We start from the raw sequence: 24,137 nt of genomic DNA on the forward strand, positions 1-24,137 counted from the left end.
TGTGTGTGCGTTATTTCATTCATTCAATGCACGATGTACTCGACGTAGATAAAATTGTCCTCGTTGTTGATCAACAGATCCAGACGAAGTTTGTATTGTTTGTAGCGCCGTGTGCGTTGTTGTTATTCACTTTTATTTTCGCCGCACTCTCCGTTAGATTTTATCCGTACACAGTTTTTAATTTTTAATCTATTGTATGTTTGCGTTATTTATATTAATAAAAACAAATATATTTTTTTAAAGATTTCCCAATCACGCGTTATAATACGTAGATAGGTTTATTATTATTCATGTAATACACTGTTCTAACTCTTTTAATAGACTGCCAATGATTAAAGACTTAGAATGTCTTATAAATCAAATCAAAAATTGTAATTATGTACACCTTGCTTTCTATAGCCAAGCAATGTCACATGACTACAACCATTATTATATTAAAAGAAGCATTTTGTTTGAGGAAACTTATAACGTATGGTAACATATATTTTAAAGTTTATTATAATACTTTTAAGAGTTTAAAAGTAGGTACTTCAAACTTTTAAAACTTACTTAGTCTTTACTCAAGTAAACAGAATTTGTTTATTTATCTACTTACTGTGTAACTTATGTCTACTTGTTTACCGACTTACGGTTAATAAAATATTCAAAACAACTAAACGAGTAGTCTGAAGTCTGAAAGTAACATAGATATACGTTGATACTCTTTTTTTTATTATTATTATTATTCAAACGTTTTGTATTACTTATACAATATTATCCTTATGGTTTTTATTTTCAAAACAGCGAGGAATGATCTCATAGAATGTAGATATAGGTTATGCTTATGATATTATTTATGTTGTTTCATATTAGAATACTTATATGACTATTATTATAGGAGCGAACTGTAAGAGGACGAGGTATTAATAGTAAAAACACATAATATAATATAATGGTATTGCTCGTGGACGGATATATTGTCGTCTTTTTAATCCACAAGATGTTTCCTGCAATCTGTTATAAATACGCGCCTTCGTGGTACAAGTATACATTTTGAAACACATAACAAATTACATTAACGTGATTTTATACAGATAATATGTAAGTATCTATATAATACGATTATACGCGAGTTTATTACGCTTTATTTATATTAAACAAGAAACAAAAGAAATTGTAAATTTTTGTTCAATTTCGTTGTCGGTTGACAAACATTATCTACATAGGTACCTAATAATAATGATAATAATAACAATTGTACACAATAATATAGTATATTTATACAATATACACGAAACACGAACGTATTTTACAAAAATGTCAACGAATAATTTGTAATATTATAATTTATATATTACTACTAGTCTGCTGTACGGATATGTCTTAATGTTATGCCTCTAAAGTGTGCTTGAATTGGATTAATAATAAAATTGATCTGATTTCGAAAATTCTGATTATCACATAAAATCAAATTATAACAATGTACGTGTATCGACTATTGATTTGAATTGGTAGTTCATTCCAATATACCGATGTTAATTCAAACACTGTCTCTAAGAATTATTATTTATATATTTTATTATAGAAGTAAAACAGCTAAAAAGTGAAATCGGAACATACGAAATACTGTTGCGACCGCATACGACGAATAATTTTTATGCCAATTATTATTATTATGATTATTATTACAACGTTTGCCGGCCAATTTATCGATAGCGACGAATAACGTTGTTGACGTCCGCGGTGCGTGAACGGCAATGGCACTAACGTCAGTAGTCGGTCACCTGACCCGACCGGACGGAGATCGCAAATGCGACCTGATGTACCCGGTCCGGTAGTCGATTTCCACTTTGGGCGGATTTGGTGGCAATCCCCGGTTCTTCCGGCTCCACCTGCGGGTACAACAACAGACAGAACGTACATACACGTGACACACCCGGCGGCGCAATCGAAAGGGTTCTAATTACATTTTCAATCGATCTTTTGCACTCGCACCAGTGATCTAAACAATCTTTGGTATATATTTTATTTTTTTTACATTTATTTTTTACATCACCAAAAACCACATGCAATTACCGTTCTAAATCGCCATGCAAAGTGTATATAATATAATATATATATATAACGCCCACGTGGGGTACAAAAAGAAGAGGTTGCGCGTAACAGGATAGAAGCGATCTTGTGATTATATATTATTATCATAATATTATCGTCATTACAAATCTATGATATAAATATTATTTTTACTGTTTTTACTATTTTTACTACATTAATTATTATTGTTATTATATATTATAATAATAAATACATAAATTATTATTTTCGTTATTAAAATACCACACACGCACACGCATACGCACACGAAACACGTGCCGACCTCCACAGTGTAATTTAGGCGTATAATCAAATAAAGGTCGGCCAAAAGTATACATATAATAATATACGTAATATCGTCTATTTTTTACGCTGTTAGCCAACCACTTCTTTTCTTTTTTTTTAAAACCCTACTACTGCAGCATCTATCACAAGGCCTTCCCCAAGCTACAATTCATCTTATTATTATTATTATTATTATATTATTATTATTAATATTATATTATTATATATTATATTATGTATATATTGGTCCACTCTTTCAACAATTTTCACAAAAAAATTCATGCTTTTTTTTTTGGTTCACGCTACACTCACCTAGCGCTATGACTCAGTAGTATTATATTCCTGAAAATAATTGTTAAAAACATAATAGGTGAGTGTTTCGTCCGATTTGTTTGCCAGCGCTGTAGTAAGAAATGCCTAAACCGCTCGCATTGAATCTTATATTTATGTGCAATTTACCTGAGCAATCGGAAAATGTATTCTGGCCAGTTGTTAGGAAACATGACCAATAAGAAACCGATCGATATAAGTATGATGCCAGCAAGTTTCATACCATAAAACTGTACATCATGTATGGTTATGTCAATGGCTGAAACAGTTAAATAGGCCAAGTACAAAAAGCTGTGTGCACAAAAACAGGATCATTGTATATATTTGTTTAATAAAAATCATTTCGAAAAACTTATAGTATGGTATATATAATATATTATATACTATATAACATATTAGGTAAGTAAATCGCGACAATTATATATTGCATTCGTGTGTATTATAAAATTTATTTTTAATACACAATTTATGTTTTATGAACACGGAACACGTCAAACTTGGTGTAATTACTCGTACAAACAAATATAATATAAGTATTTCGTGATTTAGACCGATGGAAAAATTTACCTGCAGACACGGGAACCGCGGTGATTAGTCCAAACGTTATGAAAATGTCGTAAGTGAACGCAACACTCAAATTTCCCAGTAAGTTAGCGACTGAAAAAGGTAATATATATGTATAAAATTATAAGTCACTGTGACACAGATACAGATATTTATTTAGTACCCAATGACAGCGTGCTGGCTGATAATAGTATCATCCAAGGTAAACGGTCCCAATGAAGTATTTCGACTTCGGAGAAGTACAAAACTAAACACACTGGCCAGAGAAGCGCGGCGTTCAACAGGCCTATGAGCGAAAAAAATAGCGAAACTTGACCGTAAGTAGCATCGCCGATCATTTTTTTGAACATGACCTGTTAAATAAAATACAAAAATTACCATCATACTTCTATTAATTCATAATTTCTCAATTATTTTCATCGTTTCGGCGTTATTTTTGAGTTTACTTACTCATGAGTTAACATATTATGCTTAACATTAATATATTACAAGCGATTTCTTTAAAACAGTGTTTATTCAATAAATTATTAAAACTATAGTTAGTACTTATTACCTACTAATAATAAAATTTTTAGTAATCTATATGTATAATCGTTTCACAATGACTTTTCTAGATTTTTTTAATAGTTTAATATTTTTTACGCCACAAAAATGAAAAAATAACCTATAAGCTGTAAAAATATATATAATAATATATTATAATTTATATCCATATAGAATATATCTATGCCAGGGCCACATTATTGAACGGGGTACAAAGAAGGCAATTGCCAACGGTTCTGTACAATAATTTAAAATGAAATTAAGGGCATTTTTTACGAATTGCGCTGTCATCACTTATTTAATATTTTATCATTATATATAAAAAAAATATAGAATTTGGTAATAATGAATGATTTATGTTTTAATAAAAAAAAAAACCAAATACTAATTTGACGAATACAAATATAATATATTATACTCGTGTACCTATCTAATAAATTGTATGATTATGATAAAAAACTGTATTTTGTATTTTTGTTAGTATTAGCAAATACTAGAATTCAATTAATTTTTCTAATGTATGTAATTCATACAGTTTAATACGTGTATAAAATTATTTGTGTAAGGCACGGTACAGTTAACAATACAAAAAATCATTTAAATAAATATTGTATTATGTGTAGATACTTATAAGGAAGGCTCTGATGGTTTTTAGAGTGAATGTGATGTTTATAGCCCTATGGCCTATAATAAACTTAATCTGCCTTTGGTCTGCATGCGACGTTAATATAGTGTACCATAATTTATTGAAATATATCAACTGAACATACATACAATTTTTTCGTTATATTTCAATAGCAGTGTTTGTACCAAAAGTACTCACTTTATATACTGCTGACCCGGCGGCAGCTAAAGCCGCTAACAGAACCCCGGTCATAGTCTTCTTTTTGTTCGTAATGCCGGCGTCCATGTAGGCGAGTAAAGCCACTCCTGTGCTGCACAGGATGACAGCGACAATCTGCAAATGATCATTGCTGAAAACGGAACGGGTCGCGAAATATTTAGACGTGGACCCGTAACGTGCGTCGCATAATACAATAAACTAATATCCCGAACGTTTTAAACACTACATATTATAATATAGCGTTTCAATCAATAAAAGCATTAAAATAATATATCTACGTCATCGCAATTGATCGCATGCATAATGATATATTTTTATCATAGTAGATAGTCGATTGTATATTTTTTATACATGAGGTTATACAATTAGTTAGGTACACATCACACTTAATACTTTAGGTACAATAAGGTAAATCCATAGGTGCAATTAAATTGGAGCACATGGAAAAATCCCCCTTTCACGACTAATCCACGAATATTTTAAAACTATTTAATCTAAATCATGCGGATGTGTGCACGCGTTACTAAAAAAATTGTATAAAAACATGTTTATAATATACGTAGGTATATATACAATATACAGTATATATGACAATGTTAGTGTAAAATATACACTATATGTATAGTATAATGTATGACATCAATTAATATGATCTACAACACACATATAATATAACTACTTCAAGTAATCATAATAAAATTAATATTGATTAATTGATATAAATCGATACAATTATATTTTTATCGTTTTTTACTATGACATGGACGTAATAATATAATTATAGTGGTGTCAAAAGATCATTTCACAGACGATGACTGCCAACTAATTTAATAGTTATTTTGCCCAAATAGTGAGTTTTCTGTTAAAATAAAAATTATAACGTGTAATTACGTGATTCAATTACCTATATTTGTGCCAATGGGAAGTGGCCTAATGTTGGAAAACGATCAAACGTGGCCGTGGGGCCCAAGGCCCAAACATTAATATTGTACCCATATGCCATTTCGTATGATAGATACTATGGCGTGTTATAATATTTTCTATAATACAGATGGACCTAACAACAGTGGCGTATTTGAGAGTTAATCTTGGACGCAAATACCTGTACTGGCATACTGAACTTATTTATAGTTACATTATGATAAAAAATTTGTGAATTTTCAGGGTATTCAGTAATTGAATATTTTGTTTTCGGAAAATGTAAGTTCTTACACGAGACATCGTAGTAAGTAGGCGAGCAGTTAAATATATAAGTAAATTCTTTTACAAGAACAAGGAATTAAAACGAATAATATAATAAGTGAGTTCGAACAAATAATGAAGAAAAAAATGAAATACATAATAATTCAACTAAAATATATTCTTATAGTTTGAAATTCAAAAAAAAAAAAAAAAATCCATCCTAATCTGAATAAGACCTATTAGGGCCGATAGCTAAATTATCGTGTAGTACATAATAGTTGGTGTGGCGTGCGGTTAAAATTCGTTTGGCATTCGCTTTAAACTATTTTCATCGTGCCGTAATCGTTACTTTTGTCTTTACAGTGACAACCGCGCGTGAACGCCGCTCCCGTTGGATAGACTATAATATATTTTTTAGAACGCCGCAATAATACGGAAAACTCGACATGTCATTTTTAAACTCCCGTGGAAACACTCACGCGTGAGTGGTTTTTACCCGTCACGTCCCTTCGCGGAACTACCACTTTTACACTACGCGTCATGTCGCCCATAATTTTTTTTTCGTATTCCGTTACAGTTGAACCCGTCGCTCTACACCCCCCTCCCCCTCCCCACAACCTCTCTCAAATACACCGCCTCGATCCCGCGGGGAACAACTACAGCGGTCAGTTCCCGCGGGAGCCGCCGGCACCCCCACTGCCTCCCGGCCCGCCGCCGCCGCCGCCGGTGCATCAGACACGCGCGGACTGACGGTGGTGTTTAGGTTTTCCGGGACGGGGCGGCGGGCACGGGAGGGGATCCCCGACACACTCACCCGGACGCCGACGAACTGATCGTGGAGTATGACCCAGGACAGCAGGTACACGCAGCACACGTTGATGGCGAACAGGGCCAGCGCGTCGGTGGCCACGAGTATGCTGAGCGCGTGTATGTACAGGTAGTTGGTGAACACCCACAGCATGCAGAACATGCAGCACCTGGTCAGGAAGTGGGCGGCGGTGAACCCGCGGTCCCGGAAGTTGCGGACGCTCTCGCCGAGTATGTCGGTGGGCGTCTGGTAGTTGGGGCTGCCCAGCTGACAGAAGAAGTACAGCGGGAAGAACAGCACCGTCCAGTTCGTGCAAAACCACGTGGTGAAGAATGGCGCGTTGTACGTCATCAGCTGTAACGCGCCCGCCCGGCACAACGGTACACGATATTAATGTGCGCATAATGTTTTTTATTATTTAAATAATGTATATTGTTCGATCGTTATCCTAACAGAGTGCAATCAAACGGACGTGTATGTGTGCGCGTGTATGTGTGTCCGTACGACCTAACGATACGGGCGATAGACGTTTTTACAGGTAGTCGATTTTCGTCGACAGGGCAGTTCGCCGGATTACGTTTCATCGGACATGACGATTGACGACTGGGGTCCTAAGTACTAAGTGAGACTTTTGTTATACTTTCTGCAGTTGATTTATTATTCGTCCTATTTCGAACAGGACGAGACCTCGAGTTTCTCTCTTTGTGCCTATAACTCTTTTAGCTGAAAGAAAGTTTCGTACGACAACGTAGACAGATTAGTCGTGTTTGAGCTGCCACGTATTAAATTCGGCATTTTGTAATATTTTAAATAGTGAATAAATACTTCGTAGGATTTTGGTTTTGGTTTTCAGATTTGAATTTTAAAACAGTCGGTGAACAATTTTCAGAAAGAATTATCGATACCAATTAATTCGATTGTGTTTTACATTCGTCTTAGTAGTTTAACACGTCTCTTGCGAAGATAAGAGGGAGAGGTTTGAAAACGTCGTTAGAACACTTGGAACTATCATCATTATGTTATACATTTTGGTTCATTATCGAATTAAGATCAGGTCCGTCATCATTTTAAGTGAGGATTTACTATCGCGGTTAGGTATTTGATTTGTACAATTTGATTTTTTTATTATTTTACAATTGCACAAGAAACGGATCGCTTGAAATTGACGTTTGCGCGAAGGCAGAGAAAATAAATTATTTTTAATCAGAATAAAACCTTTTAAATTATTATTTGTGATCGTGTTTTTATTCGTAGAATCTATAGTGTGTATATTTCAATTGCGCAATTGTCTGGACGTAGTAATTTTTGTTTTTGTTGCGTTGCTGATTAACATGGGAATTATTTTGCTTTTCGTTATAGGCATAATAAAATGCGGTTGGTGTTTATTTTAACGAGACTGCCAACCGGCGGTATCAGTTAAGGAAACGCAGTCGTACGAAACGTTTAGGTACGCAACTATACGCCGCAATCTTAATAGAAACAATTTTACACGTACTCATAAAAAGTATGTTGGTAAGTTTAACATTATAATGAAGCTGATAATAATAATAGAATAATGATCATGTATGATGTCATTCTAATAGCACTTCCACTAATAATCATGTAACTCATTGTCACCAATGAGTGCACTATTAATTAGAAACGACAGTAGCGTGGCGCGCAGATACCATGTATGTTGTACATATCGCCCCGCTTCCACCACGGCGCTGTATCATGTATTTATAATGCAAATTATAAATATAAATATACGTAATATGTACATATGTAAATATAAATTAATTAATACATAAGGTATAAAAATGTGTAGGTTTAGATTGGTAGAAATTATGACCATGCAATAACTAGCGAAATCGATATTATACGTACACATTTTTTAATATACATATATCACCGAGTAACATATATTTTTTTTTGTTAAAGCTATTAAAGTAATTTATTTTACTTTAAGTATTATAATAAGTTGATAAAATTTTTCCCAAAAATATTGCATTTATTATATTATTAGAATTTAATAATAATAATATATATATTTAATACCATATTCAATCAACTTATAACTCAAAATGTAATTACATCTCTCTGTAAATATCGTAAAACAATAAAAAAAGATATAAAGTACCTATAAAAATAAATAATATTTCAAAATAAATCAAAAACATTATTGCGTATTAATAAAATGCACAATAATATAAAATACATAAAAGTTTAAGTTCCCATGGATAATACTCTTAAAGTATAACAAAATAGTTAACATATTTTTATTTATCGTTTAAATAATAAATTTCGTCCAAATTGGAAGTTAAAATGTCTACGAGTATAATAAATAATAATATTGTCTTTATACTTAATTGTTTTAAATTTTATAGTTTCAGTATGAACTACTTATGAAGAATATTTTATACAATTTTCAATACTTCGATACAAAAAGAAAAGTTTTTATGAATTTTTTATTTTTCTTTTTATTTGACATAAATAATATCTAATATATATACAAATTAGTACAATAAGTTTATATGATAAGAATAATATATACAATGAAAGGTATGATTTAAGTAGTAATCACCTTAAGATCAGTGACTTGGCTAATTGATTAATTTTTTGTTTTTTTAGAGGCGTTAATGAATTTTTAACTGCAAAATAGTTTGCTGTTTGAAAGAAAAAATTGTGCTACACAGTTTTAATATTGTTATATAGATATTAGAATTACTTTTGTAGGATCTTGAATTAAATTTTCAAGAATTTTGACTAAACAAGTACTGATCTCTCTGAAGGCAAACTAAATTCATTAAGTTCTATTTGATATCTAAAACCACTCCCATTTTTTAAAATCAAAGCATTTTATTGACAACTTATTGTGTACTCATCCACAAAAAAAAACAAATACGTCATAATAAAATCAATACATTCATCGCTCCGCTCAGAATCGAAAAGTTCACTTATCTATATTTGTTTAGAAATTCGTGTACAACGTTTCACCCAACCAACTCAAAGATATATAAAACATTTTAATATGTACTATAGAGTATATTTTTTTGTAAAGGGCCCCCCCCCCCACGGGTGTTCGCTTTCGATGGTTGTTGATCTAAAATAGGTATATATGATGATAATTCATAATATACCTAATTCTTATCTCCTCCTATTCGAAATTCTCTGGCAAAAAGAACAAACTTTAAAAATATATATATAATAATATTATTAAATAAAAGAGCTACGATTTTCGTGGAACTTTTTTTTGAAATGGTGCCTATTTCATAAAAATAACCGTAGAACCAACAATATAATAAAATGATTTGAATATTTCGTTTCAGAAAAAAATGTATAAATTCCGTATTAATTATGTATACAAAAAAAATATATGTACATAATATGTTAATGGTAAACTTATTGCAGATAAGGTGTGTTGAACAGTACACGCACGCCACTGCTAAACAATAATATTATAAAGTCTAGTTTTTGATCGTTCGTGTAATACGCTCGTTTAAAATACGTTTTAATATATAATAATAAAATGGCGTGTAAAATGGTAATTTTCGCGTGTTGTTCTTCAACCGTCAGTGAGCAATTATTCTAACTCCGTATATAAACAATAGTCTAAGGTAAGTAATTCGACTAATAAACACCTCATCTACGCTTGCCTATATGTATTTATATTGGTGGTCATTGTATAACTCTTTATCTCCAATGCAAGTAACGCTTACACGCGGGAAATAGATGTTATATATCATTTAGAATTTGAACTGTACATTTAATTCGTTAAGTTAAAATAAAAAAAAGAGTATAAAGAATGGTATATGTGTGTCTGTGTGTGTGTGTGTGTATGTTGGGGGGGGGGGGCTAATAATTAGTCGAATTAGCGAAATCGATAATATATTTTTATTATTTATTTATATAAATACCGTTTGCTGGTGTATGGACGAAAAATTAAACCCGCTGCCTGTGAGCACCGGATATTTAGTCGGATGATACATGTACAGGTACTTGATGGCGTGTGTGGCGCCCACCCAAGATGCGGTGACGAAGAAAGTGACGCACAAACCATAATATACCTGTGGACATTTGTCGGCAGTTTATATACAATACAATATCTTAAGTAAACAAAAAATCGGTAAATACTGAGTAATATTGTTTCTATAAGTCTGGAATGGATTTTTTTTATAAAGGTGCTATCACCTGTTTAGATTTAAAAAACTTAACTAGTCACGCTGAATATGCGTTCACTGTACAAACCTTCCTCGCATGTTTCGAACAACATTTATTCTTCAGCCTTTTGAACACACCCAACTGCCTCCGCTGGCACTGTTCGACCTGTTCCACATCTTCAGGCTGACACACTAGAAAAACGGCATCAAACGATACGATGGTTTAAGACGTCATAAACACACAATATTAGAATAAATGCCGGTTGACGGGATAATATATATTGTTCGAGGCGTGCAAAAATGTCTAAACCTGGAGATGAGGCTTATATTATTTTATCGTAGGTATACCACCAACCGTAAAACGATTGATCATTTACACTGTATGTAAACAAATAATTTGATCGTTTAAATTTCTCTCGAATAAGTTGAATGAAGATATTACGCAGAGTAATCGAATTATTAGCATATTAATAATTTTATACTCTGCACGCCTCGCCCGTTGTTTGATCGACGCGATACAACCAGACACATACGAGATTCGCTTCTGGACAGCACATGCGAGAAAGGACCATAAGGTCTGTGGTCTGACGTCAGCACGGCGTTGCTTTGTGAAAGTCTAGGCTTTCGTGGGTTGAATATGGTGGGCACATCGCTGTTTTCGACCTTCATCACTCGAGTATCTAAAAAATACCATCTCGTTACTTTACGTGTTGTTTATTTAAATATATATTAGGGGTTAACGGGTTAAGCTATCGCTAAAAGAGTATTGCGCGGCTATGGCTATGTAAGTTATTCGTTCGGTTCACGTGTTTTGTATAATATTGTGCCCAATTGTATAGGAAACAGCTGACTAGATTCTGATTAACGTCACTAAATTTATAATCAATCTCGAACCCACCTAACGTTCCACGCATCTGCGTTGAAATAACGGTGATAGGTCTGTTAATTAATTGCATTAAATCGTATTCAACAAGTGGTTAACAAATATGGATTATAAGCGTCATTTGTACGTCCATATATGTCAAAATACGAATAATATTACGCCAACCTTTTATACTGACAAATATATTTTGTATAAAACTAATTCAATAAAACCATTGTTTTAAAATTTTAAATTCTGTTATGAAAAAATCTTATTTTTTTGTAACTTTTAGTTAAAAAAGCGATTGTCTATAGAGTCGTTATTAAGTTGACGTTTGAAATTTAAAGTAATAATAATAGGTATAATGGTATATATAAATATATATTGCACGACCACTTAAAAATCGTATTTGGAGACTGTCCAAATTTATGTATATTACGTACGCTATACCTTAAACATTTTATCTCTATTCTTAAAAATTACCTACCTGTGTACTTTTAAAAACAATATTTTTTTAATATGCTGGTTAATTACGATAGAGTCATTTGGCGGTTGATCATTTACCTTTATCAGATGTGGTGATGGACATAGTTGCTGTTTTTAATTTTCCTTGTCTAAGCAAGAAGTTTTCAACTTTAGAATTTTTTTTTTTTTGTTTTGTTTTGTCGTTTTTAATCTTTACTATGTAAATGTAAAAACAATTTTTATGTGCAAATATAATTATATGTCATCATCATTGATGTCTTGCATTATTTCTGTTGTTTTCATTATTATTATTATTATTATTATAATAAATAATATTTTACTATATTATTATAAAATAAATGATATTAGTTAATAGTTATTATTTATGATGATGGTTTTCTTATAAATATTATCGTAAATATTTTTATTTTTTTTAATATTATTTAATTCATCTCACTTTTAAATATCAGAGCATTACGTATTTTGTATTCAATAATTTTGTTGTGACAAGTTTGTTTATTAGTTTTTCGATATACCAGAAAATATTCATGCTTTGTAATATATTTTAACTTATTAGTATTTATGCATTATGTGGTTGTAAACTCATCAATTACACGGGGAATACATTGAAATCTGCGATACATATATAACTATATGAATAAGGCTTTTCTGATAATTTACTGTATGTAAGAATATCTATACCGACTACTATACGGTAGAAGTAAATATAAATCAATAATTCGTAAAAATACATGAATAATGAATATAGAGTGATGAATGATGATAAAATGGATTATTAGATCCCAAAAAATAAATTTAAAAAAAAAGTATTATAAACTTCAAAACAATATGTATAATGAATGTAAAAAAAGTATACTTTGTGTAATACATAATATTAAATATATTAATGTAAATGTCGACAATATTGTATTACTTGTTATTTATAAGTTTAAAATAGATACTAAAAATCCATAATTTATAAATTTTACAATAAATTCTTAGTATTGAAAATTATTATTATGCTAACGAAAATAGTACCAATTTAAAATAAAACCTAACAAACCCAAAATAAGTCTTAATTATTATCATCTCATCTAATCGCAACAATCTGTTTATTAAAATGTATTTTTTAAATTTAAAATACGGAAATCTACGAAATAATTTTGATAAATCCACTAAAAAATTACAACTGAATGTATTAGTATGACCAATTATAAAATACTGCAAGTAGGTTTATTGTTTTTTTTGCAATATTATTAGCAAGTATGCTAAACTTTAAAATTATAGTCCAAGATAAATTTTGATCGAAGTTTCAGTACTTTTATAAGCCTGATGTCTCACAGCAAGTATTGGAAAAAAAACGCATTCGCTACAAATGCACAAACTCTATTATAGTCAAAACTAAATAATAAGATTATAGTATTAGTACGCCCGACTTCGTATAGGTACATCGTATTATCATAATATGATAAAGTGATGCATCTATAATAGGTAACTGATCTATCTTATACTTATCAATCGCCAAAGTGAGATTCATATTATTATTGTTATACCGAATAGAACGAACAGACATTCGGACACAATGTTATATACACGCCAATAATACTGCAGATTGACATAATCCTATACTGGTGAGGACGTCACGTGTTCGGTAAGCCACGTGTAGTATATCAAGACGATTCGCAAAGTCTCGCCTTTAAACTGGTCGGTGGAACAATGAGACTATGTCGTAAGTGTGCTTTCGAAACCATATCGCCGACGCAGGACTTTCGGGACGACGAGTAGGCAAGAGAGAACGCGGCAGACTGTTACTCTCTCATCACCCGTCCGGTCAAGATACGACGATTGATCGTGTGTGCACTATATACGTAATATAATATTGCAATGTACGACATATGACATTTTTAATCGTCGGTGCATAAAAGCGCATCAGAGCACATAATTCGTTTACGCGCGTTCACGAAACGACCGTGGTGGTGCCCGCGAGCGGCGCATGTCAAACGTTCAAGTCTCACACGCGTCCGATACGTCCGGCAATATTATCATCACCATCGTCGTCTAACGATTATATCATATCATATCATATTATTATTATTATTGTTGCACACTTACCGAGACGGCGACTGCGGTCTACACATCGCGCGGTGATGTCGCACAGCAGCAGTTGTTGTTGTTGTTGTTGTTGTCGTCGTCGTCGTCGTAGTCGTCGTCGATCGCGTCGCGTCGAACAATATCCGTCATGACGTGCGGCATATACCTATACCTATATAATATATACTCGTGTATGTTATGCGGATATGATTTTTGTGTCGATCGGTGCACAGTACGCGTTACCGACCACACGGTGACCCGGTAACCCTGTTCGCGTATGGTTCGACGTGACCGCGCGCCGTGCACGAAACTGCAGCAAAGCGGGCTCGCGCGTATACTGCTGTGCTACTACACACACCTAGCACCTCGAGCGAGCGGTTATTTCGCCGTTTTTCTCCTTTCCCGTTTCTCTCTCGCTCTACCTCGCCGTCCGCGCCGATCCGCGTCCCGCCAGCTGTCTTTCTCTGCGTTTCGCGCTCCTGGCATGCGACCGCAATTGATTTTTCTACCCGCCGCCGGCGCGCAGGGACCGACCTCTGGCGGCGCGCTAATTGACCGGTGGCGGCGGCGGCGCGCGCGCGTCCCGCTCGGCGGCGGCGGCGACGGTGGCTAAAGCGCCCGCCGCCGCTGTGTATGCGCTCGCAATGTTATAACGCTACTACCGTATAGCTGCGCTGTATACATAACATGTATATACGCACAAGCACACACACAAGCGCGCGCGGACGGACGGCCTCCGTCCACCGGACCCGTTGCGAATTCTATTACGACGACATTGCGTGTACATATTTTATGCGATTGTCATACGGTGTAATGACAAGGCTCGGTCCGCGCCGATCGCATTGACGTTTGTACGCTTATCGTTATATCATAAAATAATAACGTACGGCGATATACCTTAAACGCACAAACCTATTACCCGTACAGGCCGCGGGCATGACAGGACCTGATGCACATTAATATGCCCTATGCGCCTATTAGAATTGACCGCGCGGTCCATTCGCGACGCGGTATCGTTACCGTTATTGTTATACGCGATTTCCGAGCGGGTCAGTGCTCGTGGTTTTACGTCAGTATGACGATTGTACGCGGATGTCGAACAAATGATCATTTAAATTTTTCACGAGCGCGGATTAGTGGAAGGTCGTGAACTGCTACTTTAACTGTATATCATATAGTAATCTAAAAATCCAACGCCATTTGCACTCTGTATATTATACTCTGATGTTCATATAAAATTACTCGTATTTAAGAATTGAACAGGTATGAGGTATGCTCAGACGCTCAGTGTGGCGCCGAATAGGGAGAGGGGGCAAAGGGGATAACTGAACCCCACACATAGGTTATAGGTAATTCGGACGGGGTGTTAGTATAATTTTGACTACACTCCATCGCTAAAACTAAAACTTTTAGACTTTTACATCACACGTTTTTTGGATACATAACGTATATTTAACATTTAGATTTAGGACGCATTGTACACGTATTGTCCGTTATGCGACAATATCATCACTGTCGATGTCTGATTTAATATAATCATGACTATGCTCTTCATATTGTGTTCACCCCTTCCTCCCCCACCGCATATGAAAAATTTAAAAATCAGTTCCTGGTTCACTGGGTATACTAGCTGTTTAGCCTATGCTGCGAGAGCGTATTAGTCTCGCAACATCGATAGGTACTAGGTATACATACTTGAGCCTACTTGAGAACCGGTCAAACTCCACGTCGCTATGCATATACGAATCCTCAAGCTTAAAATATGTTTATATAACCTACGTTATATTATTGTATTCAATAAACAGTCGATTTATCATTTATCTTAACTCTGAAGTTCATCATATAAATATATACACGAATACAGGATACTGCAGGATAATCAAACAAATTCGAGTTACCACCAATAAAAAACTATAAGCAGAATATATTATTATATAGAATAAGCGGTGAGGATGACATAGAATGTTATATAAAAATCCCATATTATGTCTTGAACACAATATAACAAAATTTGGATTACTCTACATATAGTTGATTACATATATTTAACATATTTAGTATATGTATAGGTATATCATAAATGTGTATATACGTACTGTATAACTATTAACTATGGTAATATTATAATATTAAGTACAACATACAACGTCTCAACGGAGACTGGAGAGTGTACATATATATATATATATATATAAAATGCTGTATAAATATTTAATATCCATATTATACAAAATAGCTAGGACATATACAGTATAGGTACTGCAACTAGCTGCTCTCGCCATTTATAGCAGCCTGCATGCTCAGACTGTGCAAATAAAATACCGAGCAAAAATCGTTATAGTTATGCCCCTAAGGTTATTAAATATGCTCGTGCTGCTGGTACAACACCCGGGTCAAGGTCAACTCTGTAGTCAGAGATCTAATTGACTGGATCGTTGCAAAATTAAAAGTTAACAATTCGACTGTTTAAACCATAAACATAAAAACTAATAATATAAAATAAAATAGTACTTTATAGATACATAATGCGATAGGTCTATGATTAATAACCTATGGTGTCACCTTTCAATTTTATAGGAATAATTTTTATCCCATTTCTACCAACAGTATTTTGTAATTTTACATAAATTCGATTAAGAAGTTGTGTACTTTGACAATTGAATAATAACGTGAGAGTATAGCGAAATCAAAATCAAAGACAAGGCCACTATGTTATTATTGTTATTATTTTATTATTTTGAACAAAATGTACAAAGTCGTTAGCTTACATTTTCATTTACATTAATTATATACATAAGCTAATTTATTATATTTGCATTACAATGGATGGACTTTCTTTTATCATATGTTATATTACTATTTACAAAAACCTATGTGATTATATTATGAATACCTACAACTTTTATTTTATAAAATTTTTATAAATGCAGGTTGAGTGTACTAAGTATACAGTAATAATTAGTATTTACCATATTCATATAATGCAGTACTAGCTTTAAAAAAAAATTGTATTCTAAGAAACATTTAGAAAATAAAATTTATATTTATATTACGTAGCTATTACATTATTTATCATATTTAAAAATGTTATAACGTTTTACGTTGAAACATTAAAAACTTAGAAATTTAAGAAAATGTAATTTATCGATTTATAAATGCTGTAAGCTTTAATTGTATTCAATTATTGTTGTTTATAATATGATATGACTATTATGACCCACTGTATAGACGCAGTATCCATTGTATATTGAACCTTAACTACTTCAGGCTCAGGTATACCTAGCTATTGCATTGTATAAATTGATAATAATATTTTTGTGTTTCTTATTTGTAGTAAAGGTGATAATATGTATATACTAGAATTTATGGGAAAATATAGTTAAAAATGCAGCAAAATGATTATTAATGTATATTATTATATATTATATACTGAAAGAGCAATACTTCAAGTTGTTAATTCTATCAATAAATAATTAACTAAATAAGCCAATAGTTATTTTAAAAACAATGTAAATGCTGTTTATAGCTAATGTATTTTTATAATTATAATTATAATAGTAGGGATATATTAAAACGGATTTAAATTAATATTTGACGAATCAATTACGGAAAATACAGTTAGCGTTAGGTATACTAACCTTTCTATCGACTATTTAGAGGTTTTTATTACTCATAACAGTCATATTATTTTATCGAATTTTGATTCATGCGGTTTTTAGTCACAACGCATTTATTTTTTTTTTATGTAAATTATCACGAATATCAAATATGCTTTTCAAACACAATATGGTATACATCAGGCATTCAGGCGTGTAATACATCAGCTTATACATTTAAAAACTCGTTTGCATACATATTTATATTCCAATAGTCTGTATATTAAATGTATATTATACATTTATACAGAATACCAATCACAATACACGGGCGACTGATATGCTTCTTAATATATACCTAATCCTAGTATATAGGTATGCTGTACATTATATTTTTATAATATATATTAACAAGCATAGAAATTTGGTATTTCCCGATAAAAATATATAAAAAAAAATTATTTTACATTGATTTTTGAATATTTTAATTATATGAAATTTATTTAATTCTACAATCTACAATATATGTAATATTTTACATACGTGGATAGTACTGGCGTGGTGTCTAGGGGGCTTATAGGAGCCATGCCCCCCCCTAGAGTCTAGACATCATAAGTTACCATCATAAATGGATAAAGAGTTGAAAGAAGAATTTTGCAATAAAAGGATATTGCCTCCCTCCAGAACACAAATCAAATCCGATACTGCGTGGATAATAATGATGCAATAGCTGTTTTACAAAAGCTATTTATAAGTTGTTAAATAATTCATAGAACCATCATGGACCAGTATTGTATTCAATTTTTTTAAATTTAATTTAATGCATAAACACAACTTTTATTTTCATAGACTTGATTACTTTTTTTAATTAAAATATATTTAAAATCTGTTATACATAAGTAAACAATAAGTAACATATATGGAAGAGAGTCAAGAATAATGAAATAAAATACGTAATGAGGACCAAAGAGACCATTCAGTAATAGAACCTTTAAGGTTTAACTTTTTTCCCTTCTTTTATTAATTGCTTAAACAAATCATATTTTTTATGTTAAATTTACTGTTATCGTTAGATCTTTTTTTTTATATTGAGATGATTCTGATGTAATTTGTTGGTGAAAAAATAGTAAAATTTTTAGTGATTTACTTTAACTGGTAGAACTAAAAGGCCAAGTTAATTTACCAACCTCACATATCTAAAATCTAAAATCTAAATATAATATTATATTCTGTATATACATATATATTAGATATAAAAGTATAATACGTATGTCGAATATTGAATATAGTAATAACTCATTAGTCACTACTCACTATAACTTGATGATCAATTTTTATAAAAAATATTAATATTTTATAAACAGGTGTTGTTGTTTTTTTTTTGTTGTGTAATATAATGATTATAGGTATAATAACTATTGTAATTTACTCGATACCTTTATTCATAATCTTCTTTAATCAGCTGAAATTTAACAACAATGTTTTATCGTCATAGTTATGTCATTATTATTTATTCAATATTATTTCTATATATTATATAGTGTACTTAATCCCTATAATGGGCAAAATATTGTATATTATAATATACAAACTATTCAAAATAAAATTCATAAATCATACATAATATTTTGATTTGAGTGAAGTCGGAAAATACGTGTTAATAATGTTTTTATTTACAATAGATTTTTATAAAAATGGCTTAATCTTAGCGCCATTCCTTTTTATTATTTTCATTGTGGTGAAACGAAAATTGAAGATAGAGCTTAACAATGTGATAAAAATCGAATCGGAGGAGACCTGTATACCGGAAATAATATACTTTGGAAGTATGCCTCTTGAGGATAAGTTAAAAAAACTAATCGACGAACTTAATAAAATTAAAAAATTTATACCACTCGAAGAAACGTTAAATAGTTTACAAAAATGTTTGACGGACACACAACAACTAAAACACAAAATCAATAAAACTTATCAGGTTGAACAAGTAGAACTAAATAACGCGATCTTATGGCTAGAAAAATCAATTACTACTCGTGGTAAATATAAACCAATACCTCGCGATGAACACAAACTTGAAAATCACGATATTAATGACGTAAAGGAAGAAATTAAACGATTAATTACAATGAAAGCGTCCAAAAATGTATTAAGAGATACTGCAGCAAATTCTGCGGACATCAATAATAGTGCAGACGTCGACGACAATGAAAGTAACATGACAGATACAGATAGCATAACACCCCAAATTTCAAAAGCAATCGAAACGGAAATAATTAAAATTCCGGACATAAAATTAGAAAACATATTAGAGATCAGGCACATGTTTAATCGATTTTTGCCTGTGATAAAAATGTGGTCCCTAAAACTGTTTGATGATATGTCGGAGATGATTAAAATGGTATACGTAATATTAATGGTTATATATTGTTCCATATTCAACCAGGACAATTGGAAAAATACAATAAACCCAACAGTATCCAGACTGCCAAATAAATTGATCTCCATCCAGACAAAAGTTGACAACAATGACGGCGTAACGTCTATAAATTTAGAATTATTTCCGAAAACACCGGAAACGATGTTAAAAAGAAGTCTTTTTTATCGTATAATTAATAAAATAAAATCTTACTTTTAAATTAAAAACGAGGTTACTTATATAATATTCTCAAACTAAAATGTTCGTTGCAGTAACTTGGAAACTTATATTAGTTCAAAGGACAATTTGGTCTAAAAATATTATTCATAATCATAAAATATGTCTCCATTTGTATTATAATAATAAATAACCAAAATATTTCCTATGCATTACAATATGTAAAAAATGACATAATTACTGTCCGGTTTGCATTCTAGTGGATGCAATAAATCCGGACTATACTTTTCGCTCCGACTACACAGTCGGTTAGGTTACTATTATATATGTATATGATCTAAGGGGCTGGGTTCGGCGTCTTCTTTCTATAGTGTTCATGTCATGAAGGCTACAATAAGGAGACTAATCTCACCCGTTTTTGAGTCGCATGATTATACGGCACAAGCTGAGCTGAGCTCACAAAGGTTGCTACTTTAACCTGCGTAGTACATGGATTATTCATGTTTTTTGTGGTTTTCGGAAAACGTATGCATTATTTTGAAATGTAACCTATTATATATTATATAGCTCGTAAAATTACGCATTCATACACGTACACATATGTGTGCATTTCATAAGTATTTTTATATTTTCTCCTATCAATTATTCCTGTACTAAGATGGATGGCTATTGCTATATTTAGCACAATATCTATGATAAAATACTTAAACTTATGGTAGTTAAGTCAAAATATTATTTAATTTAGTATTATAATATGTTATATCATTGATTATACCTATATTAATATATAATAATTAAATAATATACTTTATATATAATCAATGATTATATATTAAAGGACTATACACAATAAAAAAAACCGTTTTTATTGTATAAAAATGTGGTTGGTACTTTAAAAAGAATAATTTTGGTAGTCTAAAAGTTTTTAATGGAAAATAAATCGTGTTTACACATGGCATCATAAAATCGCTCCGTCCGACAGACCGTATTTAAAAATGTAAAATACACATAGTGGTACTTATTTTGCGTGATTACAATAAACATAGAATAAAATTGATTTGAGCCATTTTGAGGTATAAGTTATTAAAATATATTTATAAATATTTTACCAATTTTTTTAAATGATTGTATTTTCCATAGCTTCGTTCCATAGTTTATAGGAACGATTAAAAATGTAACTATACAAAACAGCATATAGATATAATACTATTATATTCTGCTGCATAAGGTTTAAACTAATGTGTTTTTTTTTAACTATTATAAAGATCTTAAATAAATTTAAAAAGAACCCACAAAAAAATATATAAATTCGAACAAAAATATACATATATATTATATTGTGTAATTGAATTATTATAACTATCGTAATTCATAAGTAATATTGAATATTTTTTCGATTTTAATTTTTCATAAGGAGAGGTGTGGTGTTCAATAAATATTTTTATGATTTTGGAATCACTATATTTTTAAATTAAACCTTATCGTGGTGAAATTTTTTTTTTAGCTTTGTCAATAATTTTTAACATTGTATAATATTTCCAGTTATTTTGAGTTTTATTGTAAGAATTGATTACTGTGAATCATCATAGTGCTTTAGAACATACTACTTTTATCCTATTAATGTATTTTTTCAGTATTATTGTTATGGTCAAGTATTGCTAATATAAATTATACACACATACCATATAAGTGTAAATGGATACGTTTTGGCATGTACTTAAGCTTTAGCGTCATATTGTGGTGAGTTTCTAATTTCCCGGTGTGTATAAAATGTTTCGCTTGTCTCTTTAGAATTTAGAATTTTTTTAAAGCATCATAAAAAATTAAGAACTAATTTCCGTATGTTATATTTATCTAAAATTTACTTTTTACTTGTTCGACCGTCAGTTTTTCACATTTATACTGTTTTCGTCAGTCCATTGATGAGTATTAGCAAAATAATATATTAAAATAGAAAGAAATTTATTCACTAATAAATCAGAATTTTCTTTGCTCATCCAATGCTGACCTCTATAAATGATTATTAATATTTGATTTCTATAAATATACATTGGGATATTTATTATTATTTATTTTTTTTATTCTTTTCATTATTCTTTGAAAGGTTCCATCTATCAAACTCATAATTTATTTTGGGGTTTTTAGTTCGGCATAAATATAACAGTTGAATCTTACAATCATAATCTAAAACTAATTTTTGTAGCAACATTTTATCCTCCAAAAAGAAGTTTACTTATTTTAATCAATTAAACATTATAATTTTTAATATTCTACATAAAATATGCAAGTATTATTAACTTCATAAAGTTGAACCTACTAATTTCGGGTTCACAAATTTGAAATCTTTTAAACTTTATATGTATTTACTTTTATTTGAATTAATATATTTAATTGTGAGAGTGTTTTATTTATTTGTTTATTGATTTAATTTAAATAGACTTTCATAACAACTAGTGTGAATTTTCAAATATTTTCAAATTTGCATGGAAAATAATAAATATAGCTCATCAAAGAATAAATATTTCAATCAATATTTATGATTTCAAAACTATATTATACTTATGTAAGTATACAATTATATTCTTGACTCACACGCCATACGTGTAGTTCGTTGACACTATTTATGTGATACGCTACACAAATTTATTACATTTTTCTCAGTATGGATATATTTATCTAAAACAACCAAAAATTGTAATACTGTCGAAATTCGCATCACGGCAAAAAGTGATTTCCTAGTACAGTACTTGTATTAATTTGTTATATAATTTGTTCAGATTACAATTTACAATATAACATGTAGCTGAAGACAATTTTAGAAAATATAGTATCAGTACGGGCAAGTAATAAGTGTACTGTATACAGGAGGGTTTGAGGGTTCAACGTTCAAACCTCCTCCAAAATGCTTTCAAAAAATATTGATTTTACGACATAGCTATGTAAAATACAATTTTGAATTTATTTTATTAATTATATTGTGTAAGATTTGATTAGTGACATTCATGTTCCACATAATACATATTTTATTAGTAATTCACCGCATTGAATATGTATACGATGTTTCAACTCTTTCTTGAAACATTCAAACGAATCTTCTGTTGTATTTAAATATTATATATTAACGATTTTATTACTCATTGTTTCGTTAATTAGATAACATCATTTAAATATTGTATATTTGACAATATAAAAAAGAAGAAACAATAATTTTTTGTATAACAGACATTTTATTAACATGTTTAACAAATAAAAAAAAAATGTTGCTTGCTGACTCACGCAGAAAAATACATTTTAAATTATAGAATAATTATTTGCGTGAAAGAAATCAGGTGGCCTAATGTGACATAAAATTTAGTATAAAAAAAAACAACTAAACAACTAAATGTGTTAAGAAAAACTTTTCGCCGGCTTTAATAATAAAAAAAAAAAAAATATTAAATAATTAATGTTTTGAGAAAAAAGCTGTCAAAGTGGCTTAATTTAGAAATTACAAATACAAAAAAAAATATAAATAAAAAAAGTTGTCAAAGTAGCTAAAAATTTTAGAAAAAAGAAACATTGGACAGGACAGCGGGTGACATACCGCCGGATAGCGTCCTGCGCTTTCTCGTATCCCTCGGTCCTTTCACCGTTGTTGACCTGTCCCGATGTCTTCGGCCGAGCGGGACAAGCTCGAACGTTATTCGCATCGGGCGCAACACAACGCCCAACAAAACGCGCTTGACACTCCGCCACACCGCGGAAAAACGTATGATCGTCGGC

At 31.2% G+C, this 24,137-nt stretch overlaps 2 protein-coding genes across 2 annotated transcripts; one reads left to right on the forward strand and one right to left on the reverse strand.

The window, feature by feature from the left end:
- Positions 1–924: 924 nt before the first annotated feature.
- On the reverse strand, positions 925–14,681 carry LOC113557492 (putative thiamine transporter SLC35F3). Its single transcript, XM_026963047.1, has 11 exons — positions 14,208–14,681; positions 11,302–11,448; positions 10,857–10,960; positions 10,526–10,675; positions 6,636–6,983; positions 4,619–4,753; positions 3,416–3,605; positions 3,256–3,345; positions 2,818–2,947; positions 2,671–2,700; positions 925–1,871 (listed from the first exon to the last, which is right to left on the reverse strand). The coding sequence occupies exons 2-11, from the start codon at positions 11,435–11,437 to the stop codon at positions 1,760–1,762; spliced, it is 1,425 nt and encodes a 474-aa protein (XP_026818848.1). The 5' UTR covers positions 11,438–11,448; positions 14,208–14,681; the 3' UTR covers positions 925–1,759.
- A 4,764-nt stretch (positions 14,682–19,445) lies between these two features.
- LOC113557692 (uncharacterized protein PFB0765w-like) lies at positions 19,446–22,037 on the forward strand. Its single transcript, XM_026963275.1, has 2 exons — positions 19,446–20,362; positions 22,010–22,037. Exons 1-2 carry the CDS (start codon positions 19,446–19,448, stop codon positions 22,035–22,037), a joined length of 945 nt encoding a protein of 314 aa, XP_026819076.1.
- Positions 22,038–24,137: the final 2,100 nt, after the last annotated feature.

This window comes from Rhopalosiphum maidis, chromosome 1, assembly GCF_003676215.2.
Source record: "Rhopalosiphum maidis isolate BTI-1 chromosome 1, ASM367621v3, whole genome shotgun sequence".
Lineage (NCBI taxonomy): Eukaryota > Metazoa > Arthropoda > Insecta > Hemiptera > Aphididae > Rhopalosiphum > Rhopalosiphum maidis.